Genomic DNA, 17,666 nt, shown 5'->3' with positions numbered 1-17,666 from the left:
TACCGTAAGTGTCTCTCTCCACATATGCAATGAACACTGCGAGATCAGCAGAGTTGACAGGGTATGTAGAGCATTCATCCAACGACGCTTAAATGGCCTAAAGCGGACGAGAAACGCACTGACTCTGAAACACCAGCGCCAGATAATACAAGGTCTTGGGGGCGGAATTATGTACATAACTCAAGCCGATGATGATCACGCTTTGCGCTTTTTTATGTTATCTGATCGTAGGTCACGGATCAAGCGGCAACTGTATCCACTATCATAGCTACTTCAAATGGCAATGCTCTATCTGTAAGCTGCACGTCAGCGGCGGCAGAAACCGAAGCTGACAGGGGAGGCCTGACGGCAACACCAATGAAGCTTTGGAAGCGAGTGCCACGACCTGATACATATTGGGGAAGAGAAAGCTAGACATGTAACTTATCGGCAAGACCTCGATTTGTTCTAGTCGACAAAAAATGGCTCTATGATGTGAACAACCAAGACAGAACAGGGTTTATCCACCGCCCTCCAAAATACGTCTGCAATCCACACGACCATAGGGGCCAACACTACGAGAGCTAGTAGCAGCCCGGACTGATATTGCCACGCAGTAGAACTGCCTGTCAAACCCTGAAACGCAGGAACCATAGAATACCCAAAGATATGCAAAACAGGACCATGAACTAGATACAGCGTAAATGAGATCTTTGCCAAGTATCGAAGCGGACGTGATGTGAAAGGTTTCTGGAGCAGTCTATCTCTACTCAAAGACCAGCAGATCAGGGTTGCACCATGTGATCGCCAATAGATAGATCGATCTGTCAGTGATGATAGCAATACATACCCAGGTGTAGAGAATCCCGCATTTCTGGCTCGAGGGTATGAGCTTAGATACAGCCCAACAAAGAACAGCAGCTTTTGGAGGATTCCTGGCCAAAATGAGGACCGTAATGGACTTCGAATAATGGCAGATTCACCTCCATCGCTCGATTGAGTCTCAAAACTATCATGACTCTCAAGGCTCCTCTCAGCGAGAAAGACGCCGGCGAAAAACAGATACATCTCCCATCTTCCCTGCTGAAGCGAATATAGACATAGGAAGACGAGTGCTGTACCTCTAACCCAGACACGGGCTCTTGCCAAGGCGAGAAGTGTGAGATAGATAATCATGGAGGCGCGAAATTGAATCGGTATCGTCCATAGATGACTGTCATATTCTGACTTTGGCGACTTCCAACTCCACGGATGGGTCATATCAACCACCACAAAACGCATCCAGTCCCAAATCTGCGCCCACAATGATCCGAGTCGCTCTGGATGCCTGGGCACCGAACCCGGCATATCTTGGTACGGAGCCGTGTAAAGTCCAGCACTTACTGCGATGGCTACAATGAAAGTTGATACCAGAGAGGGTAAAAACAGTCGAAATAGCCGGCGTAGTACTGAGGACATGGTATATAGCCCTAGGGTACTGTAGTCTTTCTTGTGGATGAGTTTCAGTGGCTTGTAGGCGAGTACAAATCCGGATACGATGAAGAAGATGGGCACAGTAGGCCCGCCATAAATAAGTCGAATTATGGGCAGCTTCGTAAGAGACATGTTGCCGTTTTGACCAAAGCCTGTGTCGAGACCTTCTTCCCATGGTAAGAGAAAGTGACGAAGGAAGACAAGAAAAGAGAAGAGTCCATGCAGTCCATCTAGATAGAGTGTTGGAGAGGACGATGGCCGTGCCTGAATATTATCTCTGGAGGTTTGACTTTCAGCTATGAAGCTTGGCAGAAGGAAAATGCCGATGTTTCGAGCGTGGTTGATGAGATGAAACAGCCTGGCGTTGCCTCTGGGGGACTTCATGGCTGGTTTAGGCTCTGGCTCGCCGAGTAACATACCACTGGTCATGATTTAAGATTTTGCTTATAAAATCTGAACAATAAGGCGTTGAAGGAATAATTTACTTGGGGTTTAAAAGGTGGCCGTGACATGTGGGGAATTCTAGTATATAAACAGGGTTAGTGCTCCTATCAGTTCGTTAGCATGATTGGGGTCTGTCTGGTGAAGGTACCAAGTAAAGCCCCCAAACTTCAATCTTGCTTATACAAGCAATCATGGAACCCCATGAACAAGACAATTAATGGTTATAAATCGTGAATCAGCATGTTTCAACCTTCATTATCATGGCAGAGCTCGTCTAGAATAGTCTTACTACTTGGTTCTCGCCCCAAGAAGTCCTTCAGAATATCAATCTCGGGACGACTTGAACCTGGTTCCAGGACTTGATATCTACATTTTCTCCCCATCTCAGGACTCAGAGGGTCTTTTGCAAATTTAGACCCAAAGATGTCTGCCGCAATGACCATTGATAGTGGATACGCAAAATAACTACCATCATTCTTGCGAAACATATGCGCAAACCTCGCCTGTCCAGCTCCCCAATCCTGTGGGTTTGGTCCAAAGCTATGTGTGAGGATATCTTTCTTTGTTCTGTTCCACACCTCAGTTGTATCCATCTCAAGCGCTTCTTTATGAGTTAGAGGCGTATGAATCGCCAGGTCAAAGAGAGCTGGTTGCACTTGTGCCAGGATGTCGTTCGCCCTATTTATGTTTCTTATTCTTGCAACGCTCTCTGCTAGTTCCCGAGGCAAGGCCTTTCGGCTCTTGAAATGACTACTAAGTCGAATCAACACGTCTGGGAGCCATATCCAGTTCTCAAGCATGATACTTGGGATTTCGATAAAGTCTCGCGAGTGAGGAATAGCATACTTGGTTCTGGCAACGATGTTGTGAATAGCGTGTCCAAGCTCATGAAACATGGTCTTTACTTCGCTGTGCTGGAGTCGGGTTGGACGAGATAGTGATGGACGAGCGAAGCTACACACCAGCGCCGACGCCGGGTAGTGTTTATCGCCGTTCGCTTCGATGAAACCCTGAACTGGTAGTTAGTTTCATATGCATATACCAATGTTGCAAATAAACATACCGGCTGGATCAGAACGTGGTGTGCACCGCGATATTTACCCTCTCTATCAAAGAGATCTACGTATAAGTGTCCCAGAAACTGACCTCCCTCCCTGGGGGCGTCCCAGACTTCATATACCACGACATTCTCTTGCCATACTGAAGTCACGATAGACTTAAAGTCGATGCAAAACAGCTCGTGGAATACGTCAAGCATCCCCTGCAGAGTGTGATTGGCTTCAAAGTACTCGGCAAGGAGCTCATTGTCCACCAAGAAACTCTCCAGGGTTTGCTTGTGGAGATAATACGCCCTTTCCCACGAGTATAGCTCACTGACAGGCTCTTTACAATCCCTTTTCTTAAGCTGCATCAACCTAGCAGTCTCAGTCTGTGCAAGTGGCTTTAGCCTGCTGTGGAGATCATGTAACTGAGCCTCAACGTAGTCAACGCTTGGAGCCATCTTGTCCACGATCCTGAGAGCCGCGTGGTGTTCAAACCCCAGGAGACGAGCAACCTTATCACGTAAAGCGACTAGAGAAGCTAGGCGGGGCACGTTTTCGGGGAGACGGTTTTGATCAGCATTTGCGAACCGGCGACGAGTCTCGCTGCTGACTGCGTGACGCATTACTGCTATGACATGAGCACTTCGGAACGTCGCTTGTATCTGAGTTCCTTGTTGGGGCATGGATGCAAGCAAAGTTTCCGGAACGCCCGCCAAATCTGCACGGTCAAACCAGATACCATCGTTTTCCTCTGTAAAGGCAGTTTGTGCGGCAGATCGCACCTGATCAATCGCCTCCAGAGCGGCCCGGAGCACTTCTCTCTTTTTGTCGCCTCGTAAAAACGACCCAGAACGTAGATACTCGCCGTGCATGCGAGCAAGCAAATGTCGATCTTGCCCGTCCAGGTTCCCATCCTGTGCCGTCTTTCCTCTCTCGTATATCGCTCCCACTAGGGATGCAATGTCATGTCGCATTAGGATCTTGACTTGAGCTGCTGCGACACGTGTTTCTGCTTGACGGGCGGCATCACGGAGTTCCTTGTCTGGTGATAACTGTCCGAGTATCGTCGTAAGAATGCGCAAGCGGCATGTGGCGCGGTTGGTATCATCCGCGATGGGGCAGATAATATTGTTGAAGGTTGCGGTTGAGGGTGTGAATGTAGCGGCGAGATCGTCATGCAGACCTGAGGTTGTGGTAAGGATCTTTTCGGTCTCGGCTAGTACCGCATCGGGAGTGAGATTTTCGAAGGATGGAGGAGCAGGGATCTTTTGTTGGGAAGTCATTATGAAATCTCCAGAGTATTCGCTGTTGTGTCTGTACTTTCAAGTGCCGTTCTTGCCGAGGGTCTTTATAATTCTGCCGTGGGGGCCAAAGGGCTCTTATGCACGCTGGTAGGATGATCACACAATCTGGGCCTCTAAAGATTGATGACCAATTGGATACATTGTTGTAAAGTTTATCACACTACACCAAGCGTTCGGGGATTCACCTCTCCCCCAGGTCGATTTCCTCGAGACTACTTTATGAAGTCCTGGAAGAGCCAACCGAGTACCTCATGAACAGCCCGATATTGACTTCCCCTTGAACGAACTCCATTGATGCATCACTCAACACGACCATCAGAGAGGGAATATGCCCCCATTGAAAGCAAAGAGACATACTCACTGGATGATGAGGGTTCTTCAGAGTCAGAAACTACTGAAGCTAGGTCGAGGGAGCTCCAAAGACGGAACCTCTCATATTTTATCGTTTACATACTACCGTGGGCGCTCACAGGGATATTTGCAATCTTAACAGTCATTCTCGCTGCAAACCTACGTGCTCAATCTCACTTTGGAACGTATGAAACATACTTCAAGACCGATTTCGGTGAGTCAGTCTCAACATAAGCTTCTCAGCCAAGGCACTGACCTCACTCATCAGCTTTACCAATACAAATTCCACTGAAGAAAATACAATTTCAGGGCAGTCCGCACTTTTACACCAATGGTACACCCTGGATAAGAGATACAGACGAAGCAGCACCATGGCCAGAAAATGTACGATATGTCGGTGGACCAAGTCGTGAGATCGATGAGAACTGGCAGAGGCTCATTGGTAAACGCTACTTTTCAATCTCGGAAGAAGAGGCCAGAAGAGCTTGGGGAGATAAGCGACATGAATTTGTAGATCAGAACATGGGAGGCTATACAGCTGGGTATGAACTATCGCCGAGTCTTGATCGTCACTAAACCTATGGTTGTCAGGTTCGACATGTTCCATACGTTACACTGCATTGTAAGGCCTTGAGCCCCGCATTGATTATCAGAATTAGTATTGATGAAACAGAACGAACTTCGCAAGGCGTTGCGTCCCGAATACTATCCACCGAAGTCTCACACACTTCATGGATCGTTTCACAATGGCAAGTATCTCAATACGCGACACAATCCCCTTAGTGGCTGCTAACTAACTTTTATCGCAAGAGCACTGCATAGAAATACTCCGCCAAACAGTCCAATGCTATGGAAGTACAACTCTGATACCCACAAGGTTCATGGAAGGTCTTGAACACAATTATATCGACTCAGATCAACGCCATGTCTGCCGTTCATTCCAGGCAATCCGGGACTTCACGGACTCCAGGATGCCAGGCAGGAACAGATATGTCACTCGGGATCAGTCTTTGCTCGATGAAAGGAAGCACAAGATCGCTAAAGCATGGGGCGAAGTAAATGGGGACAATGAGAAAGGGGGCGCGTCGTGACCAGTTGTGGCTTAAACAAATTAATTTCAACGCGGTATAGGATATATTCTTCTTGTAGTCCAAAATCCTTGTCTCCTACTGTACCGCAGGATAATTAAAGGTTGCCCTTCACTAAACCAGTACCAGCTTAGACAGATCCTTTGTTTCAGGACGCGCACATTAGCTCTGGGCTTCCAAGGTTGCCATTCGACACTGGCTCCCTGGATTAGTGAGTGACATGCTTAGCTTTCCGTACGGCAAGACAGACATTGCCGAGCCAGGATTCTTTCTCTGCACGGAAAAGGAGAGGATAACTTTGCGAGCTGACCCTCGTCCAATCTCACTCGAAACTTCATCTGCTGATAGTCCCGGTGGCTCATCATCACCCTTGACACAAGTTCTGCGATGATACTTCTGTTTTTGAATGGTGTATCTCTCTTAGCCAGGTCGTTTGAAGCCACGATACTAATGTAGCATCATGCGACAGCAGAGGGCAGGTATCAAGAACTCAGATCTAATCCATCATCTTTCCAGTCTAGCATAGACCCGAATGACAAACTTTGTCACTTCGTGGAAGATTTCATCACTGTTCTTGTACCACAACACAGTCCGGCTGCTAAGAGGGTTCGAGTATAAATTATATCTTTTTGTCCGATGTGGGGGACGGTATTTATACCCAGTCTTCGAACCTGTGAGTCACTCCCCCAGAAGTTACTTCTTCAAATCTAACACGGTTCGTGTATAGCTTTGTTGGTTTGCGCCACTGATGAATTAGGGCAGACTTTTGGCTACTCCAAAGCTTATGACGGTACTTTAATACTAGAGGATATGGCGTCTCAAATACTATAGCCAGTACCATTTGAGATACATATGCTTAGTTTTTTATTTCTAGAGACAGCATGGTGGCCCACTCGTGACCCCAGGCATGGCTCAGTGGGAGGCCAGAGAAAGGCCAATGGCAAAGTGCTGTGTATAAGAGAAGAAACTCTATATCTTGAAATTTCTTACCAGGAAAGATGGGTGGTTTTTTTGCTGAGACCCGTGGCCAAAAGCTTATCTTTTAACTCTCAACTCAGGGTATCCGGCCACGTTTTAGAGACCAGTGCAATGACATTATAGCTCTTAAATATCAGATGAAAATGGAAACCGTGTATTTGAATGCGACAGAAACTTGAAGAGGGTCGGTCGTGTGAATGCGTGATATCTTATCTTCCGATGATAGCGCAGCCCAGACGTCGATCATTAACGTTCCATGATTGTTCCATGCATTTACTGTGGAACCGCAGAAGATAGCTCAAGCCTAGATAGCAGGATAAGATAAAGTGGTGCCGGAGATAAACAGACTGAGGCGTTGCTGGCAGCTCGAAATACGCGAGTCTCATCAATCAATCAACCAATATCGTACTGACGGCGATAAATGAAAGAGAATGTGAGTCGCTACCAGTAGCACAAGGTAACTTCTCAACAGCCGAGCTGAGCAAAATGACGTCTCACGGCATCTAGACTAGTTCTAGAAGCAGCCCGGCAAGTCAAAAATTGCCGGTCCTGAATCATGTCCCCATCGGCAAACCCCTCACAAACCGACGCCAGCTCCACCAAGACAGGCAGGTCAACCAGCGATCCCCGGCCCCAAATCCCTGCCGCGATGATTCTGGGGTTACAGCACGAAGATAGTTCTCGTTACCAAATACAAATCCCTCTCCAAGATCCGGGCTAAACCTCCCGTGCGGAGATAAGACGCGTCGTTCTTAAATCGACTGGGTCCCGTCACTCACTCAACTTCTCTCCATCACCATCTCATCTTGATTAGAGGAAATACGAGACTCGCCACTATGACTTCAAAGCCGGATATCCTTCCTGACAAGGAGATTGAGGAGCAGCGCACTGTCCAAGATGAGATTTACATCGATCCTGTTGCTGAGAAGGCGCTTTTGAGGAAGCTTGATATGTGGATTGTTCCGCCTGTGATGCTGCTCTACCTTCTCAGTTTTTTGGATCGTGTGAATATCGGTAATGCGCGACTCTATGGTATGGAAGAGGATCTAGGCTTGGTGGGCGATCAGGTGAGTATCCACCGATGAAGATTTGATCACTATCCTAACAGATGCAGTATCAACTTGCAGTTTCAGTTCTGTTCGTCACGTACATCGCTTCTGAGCTTCCATCAAACCTCGTCATCAAGAAATTCAGACCCTCGCGATGGATCGCCTTCATCACTACAGCTTGGGGCATCGTCGCCACACTCACCGGTATCGTACAAGATTTCAAAGGCCTGGTCGCATGCCGTGTTATTCTCGGCGCTCTTGAAGGCGGTCTTTTTCCCGGTCTTACGATTTACCTTACCATGTTTTACACCAAGCGCGAATATGCTCTCCGAATCGGCTACCTCTTCGTCAGTGCCGCCATAGCAGGTTCCCTCGGTGGGCTTCTCGCTTACGGTATCGGTCACATGGACGGCGTTGCGGGATTACGAGGCTGGCGATGGATTATCATCATCGAAGGAATTCCAACATTCATCCTAGGAATCGCTGTTTGGTTCTGGCTTGCAGATGATCCTGATTCAGCTCATTACCTTACCATCAACGAACGCGAACTCATCGATGCGCGCATGCGGCGACAAATCGGACATACCAAATCTTCGGATCAGATGCACAAGGCCGATGTTTACGCTGGTCTCAAGGACTGGAAGATCTGGCTTTTCTGCATTGGTCAGTTTGGAGGAGATACTATTCTCTACGGTTACAGCACCTTTTTACCAACCATTATTCGAGGATTGGGAGACTGGAACACGGCTCAGGTCCAGGCTCTCACGATCCCTTGCTACGCTATGGGTGCTATTACATACCTAGTTGTGGCATGGTTCTCTGATCGCACTCAACGACGAGCTGTTTTCACTGTCATTCTTGGCCTTGTCTGTGCCGTTGGATACGCTCTTCTAGTCAGCCCAGCTCCATCTGGAGTTCGATACTTCGGTTGCTTCCTCGCCGCCATGGGACTATATGTCATCGTCGGTTTACCTCTTGCTTGGCTTCCTAGCAACAATCCTCGCTATGGAAAGCGTACTGTCGCTACTGGTCTGCAACTCACCATTGGTAACTCGGCTGGAATCCCAGCTCCCTTTGTAAGTGCAGCCTCTTCCGTACCAAGAGTCTTAGCTAACACGAGATTAGTTGTACAAAACTCACGAGGGTCCCCGATTCGTCAAGGGTCACGCCATTTCCATGGCCTTGGTCGCCATGTCTTCACTGATCTACATGGCATTCTGGGCTTGGTTCCGTCGTCAGAATCAGAGAAAGATTGAGGGCAAGGAGGATCACAGAATTCAGGGCCTGACTGAGGAGGAAGCTGAGGAGCTTGGAGAGCATAACCCGAGATTCCACTACACTTACTGAGAGGTTTCCATTGCTAGGCTTGGATTCTTACCTTATCTCTGTTCCATTGTTCAGTTTCGTGTATCTCTACATCATAAGAAGTCATACGGACGTCATAACACTTGATAAATCATCAAGGTGATGTTCTTTGCTATCGTGACTATGAATCTGAGTTTTCAGATTGGCAGATTAACTTAGATATGACAAAGCCAGCCACCTAAAGTGGTTCCCCACCTTCGTGTCGTGTCGCGCCCAGACTTCCCCCTGACACTCAATTAAACCTCCATACCTTGCCGACAGTGCTCTACCTATTAGTACCTCTACTCTATGATCTAGCGCTCCTAGTCTCTATAACAGGCATTGCATTCCACATATTATTCATCATGCCTCCCATCCGAACTGAGAAGAGCAACTCAGCCGCTGATGCCCCAGCCCCCGGCACCGACGCGCCAAAGAAACGGCTGCTGAAGCCCGTCGTCAAAGGCGTCAAAGATGCCCGCTTCAACAGCAGCGTAACTGACTGGGACGGCAAATATCATAACCTCATTGGAACATCAACCAGAATGATTTACTTCGGCTATACATTTGTCTTGACTGAGTAAGCCAATGCCTCCATTCCAAGGCGAGAAGAGTGTTAACGTGACATCATTAGTGACCATATCGACGACATCTTGGTCTTGTCACGTCAAGTTCGCGAAAAGATCTGGCAATTCATTTTTGATTTCAGCGACGTCAGCTACACTGCAAAGAACGGTGCCAGGGATCTCACCAACGAAGCCGTCATTCGTCTAGCTAAAGGTCTGCCCAACCTCAGGACCGTCAGTCTCCCCAGTGCAAATCAAGTCGGCGACGCGGGTTTCCTCGGCCTGATCTCCAACTGCCCAGACCTCAGACTTCTCGAGATCACCCCGTCCAGCACCAACTCATACACCTTAACTAAGATCACTGCAAAAGCTTTCGATGAGATTTGTGAACATCCAGAGTGGGCTCCTGGTCTCAAGCAGATTGTTATCACGAATGACGAGAACAACAAGGAGTTCATGAAGTCAATGCGTGCGATGAGCAAGCAGAGGGAGAAGATGGTGGTTACTCTGCTTGGTCGCGATGAGGAGAAGAAATGGGGAGACTGGGAGATAACTACGAGTCCGGAGCATTTTATGAAGGGTCGCAAATGTGAACCAGAAAAAACGCCCCGTGGAACTGCCCATCGCTATGGTCGGATATTGTAATAAAACAACTTGATCGATCTTTCGCTACATTATAACTTAATTTTTTACTTGGGGATAACTACAGCTTATAAGGTAAAGCTTTCTTCTTCAGTAATCATGTATATTTGAAATCTTCAACAACTTGATGAATAATGCTGGCTCAAGGTCTACTTTTCGTAACCACAGCAGAAAATGAGGGGTACTCGCTGATGCTCTTAGCGAAAGCTTCACCAATTACATCCATGACAAAAAGCCATAGTTCAACTGCTAGGGCTGGTCGCTTTCAGCTGCGGCTGAGTTAGGCAGATTCTGCCGAGATAGAGAGACCAAGGAAAGAACAAGAACTCAAATATTGGCCGTAATTGGTATAACAGCGCTGTTTCCCTTTACTTCTCACTCTGAGAGGTCACAATCACAAAATGAAGATGGGCACATTCGAGCGTGGTCAACGATATACTGGGTTGACAAAACAGTGCCAGTCCTACTATGAGCAGCATAATATGCATGCTACAGCCTGCGAGGCGAGAACAAAAGAACTATTCAGAGCCGTCTCAACCATTGCCACTGCTCAGGGTAAAACATGGGATGAGGTTCTCGGCTTATCTGGCGATTTCAAAAACATTATCTTCGATGGAGGTTTCGAATATCACGGCCCCAAGAGCGTTGGCAAGTCTCTATCATTCGCACAGTGGTTCTTTCTAGCCTCACTTATTGGACTTGGTCATGAATTTGCTGGCGCATCGAAACTCTTATACTATGTCGGTTGTACACTTGGGATCGCGGCCGATGGCTACCCCGTCAATGTTCGCATGCCCGTCGCCTCACTATTTCGTCTTTCCAGAGAACATCAATCATCTCGGGGACTTCCGTGGGCTCGTATGAGCCGGTTTCTACAAAGTAAGGGAAATTGCAATGTTCCTATTATTGAACTTGAGCTATCGTGTGGTGAATTGCCTTACGAAGACTCTACGGAAACAATTCACAAGCTCGCGGCGATGCGACTAGACGCATGTGCGCATTCGATTATGATGAAAGCGATCTTCGACGCAGTCTCTAAGCTTACAAGCAAGGCGAACAAATACGCTGGGGATCCTTCGACCATAAGGTCATTTGACATCGTCAAAGAGTTCATCGCGACCAGTGAGTCCTTGATCAAGACGTTCGACAGTGTTGCCGATCAGGCTTTGGAATGGACTGGAGACTATGACAGGATCTACCAAAAGAAATACATGGGCGACGACCCTGATCTCACGAATCATTCTTTCGAACTGCGGAAAGCAGCGCCTTCAAACATCATCAGACTCGACGTCTCCTACAATTTCGCAGTGGACTCTCTTCATGCTGAGACGGCAGCTTATGACGGTATTCACTTTGGAGGCTTTGGCCACAGCAAGAAGTCGAGTTTTCTAGACGATGATGAAGTTATCACGGGAGCGTCATGGAATACAGGAGTTTTGGCTCACGATGTTACCAAGAAAGTCATATTCAACTTGGTCATCAACACCACGGAGAGAAAGCTAGGGCCTTTTGGTAGTGGTGGTGGTCAGATTAAAGGAAATGCTGAAAAGCAAACATTTCAAGTTCCGGAGAAGATGAAAGTGTATGGTCTTATTGACTCAGCTGGGAAATACATCGAGCACAGAGGCGATGTTATCATGGAGAGTGGGAGATTCATCGCGGAGCTTAGGTTTATAGTTGGCCCTGCAGAGTAGCACCGTGGTCGAGAACGAGGTACGAGGGATGAATTCATGATAACTCCTATCGAAATTACTGGGATAGATTGACCAAAACCCCCAAGTGAAATGTGTGATTCACACCAGGCCAAATTAAGTACGAGTCAATCAGTAGCTAATCAACGCTAGTATTTGTATCCAGTTTGCTTGCCATCTACGATCAGTACCGCGGACATCTAGGTTCGCCGGCCCCCAGTTTGCAAGGCGTCTTTAACAGCCCTAGAAAAGGTTCGTGAAACTTTTCCAGAGTCCCCGCGTGCGAGATGGTCTAGGCACGACCACTACGCGCCCCCCAGGTTGGCCTCCTCTATCAAGCTCCCCAGGAAACGATCTGCATTTCCAGCTTCCTCCTTCTGAGCCCGGTTCGCTCGTCGTCGACGATGAAAGCCAACTCCACCTGAGACATTATAGGACCGCTCTCGATACGAAAGCTCAGCGGCGCTCTCCTGTATCTTGACGATGTTTCGGAGGTCATTTCCAAAGTGAGGCAGTGCGTAAAGGCTGTCGACCAGCTGCGCCACACCCTTGTTATCCAGAAGTTTGGACTCGTCGCCCTGCTTCATGGCTTTCTCAAGCACTTCCACTCTCTAAAGATAACCGGCTTTTTGATTTTAGAGTTTCTTATGGCAATGCTCTGATCCACCGACTTACATCTTCTGTCGCTCCTGGTCGATAAGCATATCAAGGTACTCGACAATAGCGTCGTTGTATGGAGCGATTGCATGCCTCTTGAGGAAAAAGCCAAATTGGATGGCAGCCTCTTCAATCTGTCGATATTCCAGACTAAATTCCTGTATTGCCTCCCTCTTCATCCGGATAGCCTCCTCTTTGAGTTGTATGATGCCGGCATTTTCCGTCAGGTCCCTGTCTATCGCCGCATCTCGGTGCTGATAGGTCGTTGGCACATATGTGTAGTAGATGTGCATATGATCCATCCAACAATGACCACACTGATGACACATGCCGTCTGCTGCCATTGCCCAGCACCTCTGCAACTCCGGGTGACCCTTCTTGTTTCGATCGACGCTGTTGAGGGAGCAGCCTGGATGGCACACGGTCTTGAAGATCGTGGTGGCAGTGTCTGTTTTGCCTTCGAAATCGGTGCAAATTTCCACACATTCATCGTGTGTACAGACTGTTCGAGGCTTGTCGACCTTTTCAGACCTGAGCGTTTCTACATGTATGAAGAGACGCTCCTGGAGCTCTTGGCGCGTGAGTTCGAAGTCATGAAGCTCCTTGATGGCAACATTATTTACGTCGCTGCTTGCGCTGATCTTCTCGGAGATGAAAGCCATAGGTTCTGTGAGACGGTAGATTGTGGATCTAGTCTCATTTAGATTGATCGTGCTGCGAACTCTGTGGGGAGTGATGCTCTGACAGTGCATCACGAGCCGCTCACACTCCCCAACTGAGTATTCCCAACTCCTACGGTTGTTATCTAGGTGTCCCATATCGACACCTTTCTTCTTCGCGGCAAGGTACCGGAAGCTTTCTGAATCGAAACAAGACACATTCCTCTCCGGCAAGCCTATTTCGACTTCTTTGTACTCGGATGACAAGGCGTTGAGGGGCTTGAAGGTGTCCCCCGGCATACAGTTGGAGCCACGAGTATTCGTGAACCCGAACATGATGTTTCTTGCCGCGTTTGATGGAGGTGTGTTAGAAGCTGCTTGACACAGAATCGGAACATGACGGTCAATCGAGCAGCATTCGATTTCAAAAGAATGAGACTCCCATGGAGGTTGTTGTAAGTGTGAAGGACTGTTAAGATATCGTTCATGTTGGAGTTATCCTGGTCAACACCACGAGTGTCTCCGATGCCAGGTGTGTCTATGAGTCGAACACGCGTCTGACCGATGTCAACGGTATACACTTCGGTTGACTGCGTGGCCGATTGTCCTCCAGAGCCATCCTTCTCTGATTGACTCGAGCCAATCCTAATCTCCGTTTCGATAGACTTAACGTCAATAACCGTCTGTGTTTGGAAAGAGCACGGAATGACACACTTTATGTTTTCGGCGTCTAACGCATCGTCAATGAAGTCGTAGGTGAGATAATTGGTGAATGCGTTAATCCACGTGGATTTTCCAACGCCTGTCTCGCCTAATAACAGGATATTGAGATCTTTGAACGGTTCTAGCGCTTTGAGCTTTTGGAGAAGCTCCTCGCTTTCGTACTGATTCCAGTCTGAGCCGTGGTTGGGATCGTTGCACTGGAATTCCCATTTATCGCAACTGCTGGCTCCGCAACCACAGTAGAGAAGACTATCAACGACACCATACTCGATCGTCGAATGGCAAGATTCACAGATCCAGCTGCATTGTAGTGACCGGTCGCACCCGGGGTTCGGACAAGGAATCTTGACTGCTCTTCTATCAAGAGGTTTGCTGTTCACGGAACGGTCCAGAGCGTCCTCAGCTACCCGCATTGCACAGTTGACAGCTAAGAGCTTGCGTTTCTCAACAAGATCTTCGCTGATAACCCGCCCTTCGCGCAAATGTGAGATATAGGCCTTCTCTAGCGAAGTGCCGTGAGTATCAAGGTCAACTGCATCCTGGTCGACGGCAATTGCTAGTTTGTGTTGAGGCTGGTCCCTGGATGTCAAGGAATACTGCAATATTCTCTTTCCATGAGTCAGAATAGTGGCGGACATGTTCATTATAGTAAAGAACATAGGCGTCATCGTGTTGATTTCCATGTAACAAAGCAGACAAAGACGGACCCTTAAAGCCGACGATGCTGGCTCATTCGTCTATGAGAAGATCTTGGAAATTCATAGACTCTTTGTATGTCATGGCGGGCAGAACGCTTTGAGGCAAATTATCGCCCCAAAGTTCTGTGAGTCGACTTAAAAGATCCTGGTCACTCGCCATGCAACCTCGAGCGTCCTTAACCAAGCTTGCGAACTCGATCTGTGGTAGGTCTCCAAGACTTTTGTACTTGACAAAAAGTTGTGCTGTCGATTCAGCATGTCCAGGCGGAAAGCCGGAAGGGTGGTTCTTCAATCCGATGATATAGTCATTAAGTTGCTGGATTACAACTTGGATATCGTCAAACAACTGCACGCATTCTTTGGCGCAGTCGGCCCCCAACTGACGGTAGGTGATGTCAGTCTTGATATCAAGTATCCGAAACTCTGCAAGGAAAGAAAGTGGCATTAGGTGGTAGATAAGTGGTCATCCCTTTCCGTCACCAGGCATCTCCCCGATAAGTTTCTGGGCGCCGGCCAAGTCGGTAAGGATGGGAAGTTGGGAACTGTGCCAAGGTTATCTCCAAAGATGCTTAGCTCCGCAGAGTCCTCAAGACAAATATGGGTACCATGTCCGAGTAACTGTTCTTCGATCAGAGTGAGGGTTGCTGCTAATTTTCTCGAAACATTGCCGCTGTTTTCAGGAGGGTGCAGTGGCTGTTTAGTGGTAAACACATAGCTTTGACCCCAACTGATACCAGTCACCACGTGAGTAGCGACATCAGCGTCCAGTTCGCGTAGTTCGACGCATTTCTTGACGTCACTTGAAGTGAGATTGAGCTTCTCTTCTACAGTCGTGACATCGTAAAATAGAGAGCACTGCGTGGCATGGTTCGTGTCGCGTTTGTCGGATATATAGAGGCCAGATCCCTCTGTCTTTACAAGTCCAGCTAATATGCTGACTCCCAATTCATCGCTTACGCCGTAAGCATCGAACTTGCCCTTTAGCGTATCATCAAAGATAAATTTGAGGTTTGAAGTCCGGTTTTCTGTAGTCTCGACAGTGTTGGGAGGAAGAGATTCGTCGAACATGGACAACCGAACGAAGGCGTCACTACGGGCATCGTAGAGACTTCCCAAACCAGCGAGTTGCCCCAAAGCCGGGCGCTTGAGAACAGACGCCATCTTGTTGAGGGCAAGTGGTTCCTAGAAGCGATAGTGGAGTATGAGAACCAGAAGCTTCGGAATGAAGACAGATGTTACGAGTGAGGTCAAGTAGTGAAGAATGAAGGCCGATGTGCAGAATTAAGCATGAAATAGGATGAGGCACGGTAGAGAATCAATACAGGCAGTTGAACAGAGATCAGGTCGTTGTAATACTCCCGAGCAACACCAAACATCATTTGCGCTTGGTTGTTTACAAGCGTCTGGATTGACCCTTTTGAGACAACTCACAGTATGCTGTTGGCCGTCCAGCATGAGGTTACACCAAACGGCCAACAGCAATAGACTTCCCGCTTGCTATGCCCCTATCGTCAATGCGAGTTATCTCTCCGTACGCAAATATGCATGCTGCCTTCAAACACTACTGTGGTTGGTCCAGACCAATGCTTAGGACGGCCCGGAAGCGGATGAAAGCATGGCAATCCATACAATCTCAAGTCACGTCGGCTACCAACGCCCGCCACATACAAAGTCCTCCCTCTCGTTACCAAGTTCAACACCGTCCATACAGACTTCTTCCCTCAGGTTGTAAATCTCAGTAACCATAGGATAATACAGATTACTTACAGGGAGTAGGAAGAGGTATATTTCTTAAGAGCTCAAGCACTTCAAATTATTTCTATATCTGTCAAACTTTGTATCTAAATTTATCCTAATAGGCCTGAGAGGCTCGGGTTGGGAAACAGTACCTGCTTTAAGGTCCGTCCACCAAATCTCAGCTAAACTTGCCCAGGTCTATCCAAAATTATCTAATATTTTTCTCTTGTAGGATAGATCTCAGAGCTCTCCTGTCTCCCTGACACAGAGATATAAATGTACTTGAGCTTTTGTACCTATGATGGTCTTGTCCCCAGTTAATATCCGGCGCAGCATCTCGATTTGGAAGTTCTCAAGCGTCAGCCTCGGTATAACTCAATTTGCCTTAGTGGGCTTCCTAGCGTGTCGTGGAATTTTCCATAAGACTGCTGCTCCGTATCTGAATCTACGATCTCACACTTTCAGACTTCCTTATCTATAGCAAAGATGGCGCGATCAACTTCTGATTCGAAGCCTAAGCCATCCACTTATTTATTCCTTTACAACACCCTCTCAGCCATTCTTCGAACAGCCCTCTTGCTCAGAACGACACATCTGTGGTTAACCCAAGGCAATGGCGCTGTGTGGGACGAACTCAACATCACAGCACGATGGACTGAGACTTTTACTGTAATGGAAATTATCCACGCTGTCACTGGTCTTGTCCGAGCAGCTCCCGCTACAACTGCCCTGCAAGTAGCTGGTCGAAACACCATTGTTTGGGCTATTACAAGGAATTACCCAGAGGTTGGCTTTAGGGAGACTGCGTACAGTCTTATGCTCATGGCTTGGAATGCGGCTGATGCAATTCGATACTTTTACTTTACTCTTCAGACCGGGGCGGGATATGTGCCAGGTGGTTTGACATGGCTGAGGTGAGAAGCATGACTAGATGTGATAAGAGAAAGAGACTGACTCATGACAGATACAACATGTTCCTTGTTCTTTACCCTATTGGTATTCTCTCAGAGATGAAACTTGTGTACGAAGTCATCCAGCCATCCCAAGCTCGAAACCCAGCGTATCAGTATCTGCTTTGGTTTGGATTAGCTATCTACGTTCCAGGTACGTGAGCGACGGAAATTTGCGTATTATTCCTATACTGACATCATACAATAGCATTTTACATCCTCTTTGGGCATATGCTAGCTCAGAGGGCCAAGTTGAACCGCACCAACCTCAAGAAACAGATTTGATATTG

At 47.8% G+C, this 17,666-nt stretch overlaps 7 protein-coding genes across 7 annotated transcripts; 4 read left to right on the top strand and 3 right to left on the bottom strand.

The window, feature by feature from the left end:
- Nucleotides 1-499: 499 nt before the first annotated feature.
- On the bottom strand, nucleotides 500-4,222 carry FSUBG_2158 (uncharacterized protein; the record flags this gene model as incomplete). The annotated part of the gene is made up of 4 exons (XM_036679902.1): nucleotides 500-554; nucleotides 830-1,873; nucleotides 2,395-2,906; nucleotides 2,960-4,222. 4 exons carry the CDS (start codon nucleotides 4,220-4,222, stop codon nucleotides 500-502), a joined length of 2,874 nt encoding a protein of 957 aa, XP_036542434.1.
- Nucleotides 4,223-7,496: 3,274 nt separating this feature from the next.
- FSUBG_2157 (major facilitator superfamily transporter) lies at nucleotides 7,497-9,056 on the top strand (the record flags this gene model as incomplete). Its single annotated transcript, XM_036679901.1, has 3 exons — nucleotides 7,497-7,727; nucleotides 7,775-8,785; nucleotides 8,835-9,056. 3 exons carry the CDS (start codon nucleotides 7,497-7,499, stop codon nucleotides 9,054-9,056), a joined length of 1,464 nt encoding a protein of 487 aa, XP_036542433.1.
- A 362-nt stretch (nucleotides 9,057-9,418) lies between these two features.
- Nucleotides 9,419-10,264, top strand: FSUBG_2156 (uncharacterized protein; the record flags this gene model as incomplete). Its single annotated transcript, XM_036679900.1, has 2 exons — nucleotides 9,419-9,633; nucleotides 9,688-10,264. The coding sequence occupies 2 exons, from the start codon at nucleotides 9,419-9,421 to the stop codon at nucleotides 10,262-10,264; spliced, it is 792 nt and encodes a 263-aa protein (XP_036542432.1).
- A 398-nt stretch (nucleotides 10,265-10,662) lies between these two features.
- FSUBG_2155 (uncharacterized protein) lies at nucleotides 10,663-11,955 on the top strand (the record flags this gene model as incomplete). Its single annotated transcript, XM_036679899.1, has 1 exon — nucleotides 10,663-11,955. The coding sequence occupies one exon, from the start codon at nucleotides 10,663-10,665 to the stop codon at nucleotides 11,953-11,955; it is 1,293 nt and encodes a 430-aa protein (XP_036542431.1).
- A 302-nt stretch (nucleotides 11,956-12,257) lies between these two features.
- FSUBG_2154 (aaa atpase domain protein) lies at nucleotides 12,258-14,659 on the bottom strand (the record flags this gene model as incomplete). The annotated part of the gene is made up of 3 exons (XM_036679898.1): nucleotides 12,258-12,561; nucleotides 12,628-13,276; nucleotides 13,708-14,659. The coding sequence occupies 3 exons, from the start codon at nucleotides 14,657-14,659 to the stop codon at nucleotides 12,258-12,260; spliced, it is 1,905 nt and encodes a 634-aa protein (XP_036542430.1).
- Nucleotides 14,660-14,720: 61 nt separating this feature from the next.
- FSUBG_2153 (P-loop containing protein) lies at nucleotides 14,721-15,850 on the bottom strand (the record flags this gene model as incomplete). Its single annotated transcript, XM_036679897.1, has 3 exons — nucleotides 14,721-15,112; nucleotides 15,295-15,601; nucleotides 15,647-15,850. 3 exons carry the CDS (start codon nucleotides 15,848-15,850, stop codon nucleotides 14,721-14,723), a joined length of 903 nt encoding a protein of 300 aa, XP_036542429.1.
- Nucleotides 15,851-16,912: 1,062 nt separating this feature from the next.
- FSUBG_2152 (3-hydroxyacyl dehydratase) lies at nucleotides 16,913-17,661 on the top strand (the record flags this gene model as incomplete). The annotated part of the gene is made up of 3 exons (XM_036679896.1): nucleotides 16,913-17,340; nucleotides 17,391-17,530; nucleotides 17,585-17,661. 3 exons carry the CDS (start codon nucleotides 16,913-16,915, stop codon nucleotides 17,659-17,661), a joined length of 645 nt encoding a protein of 214 aa, XP_036542428.1.
- Between the last annotated feature and the right edge of the window lie 5 nt (nucleotides 17,662-17,666).

The sequence above is a fragment of the Fusarium subglutinans genome (assembly GCF_013396075.1).
Source record: "Fusarium subglutinans strain NRRL 66333 chromosome Unknown NRRL66333_c0000018, whole genome shotgun sequence".
NCBI classification, from domain to species: Eukaryota; Fungi; Ascomycota; class Sordariomycetes; order Hypocreales; family Nectriaceae; genus Fusarium; species Fusarium subglutinans.
This window is presented reverse-complemented; position numbering and strand designations above follow the sequence as displayed.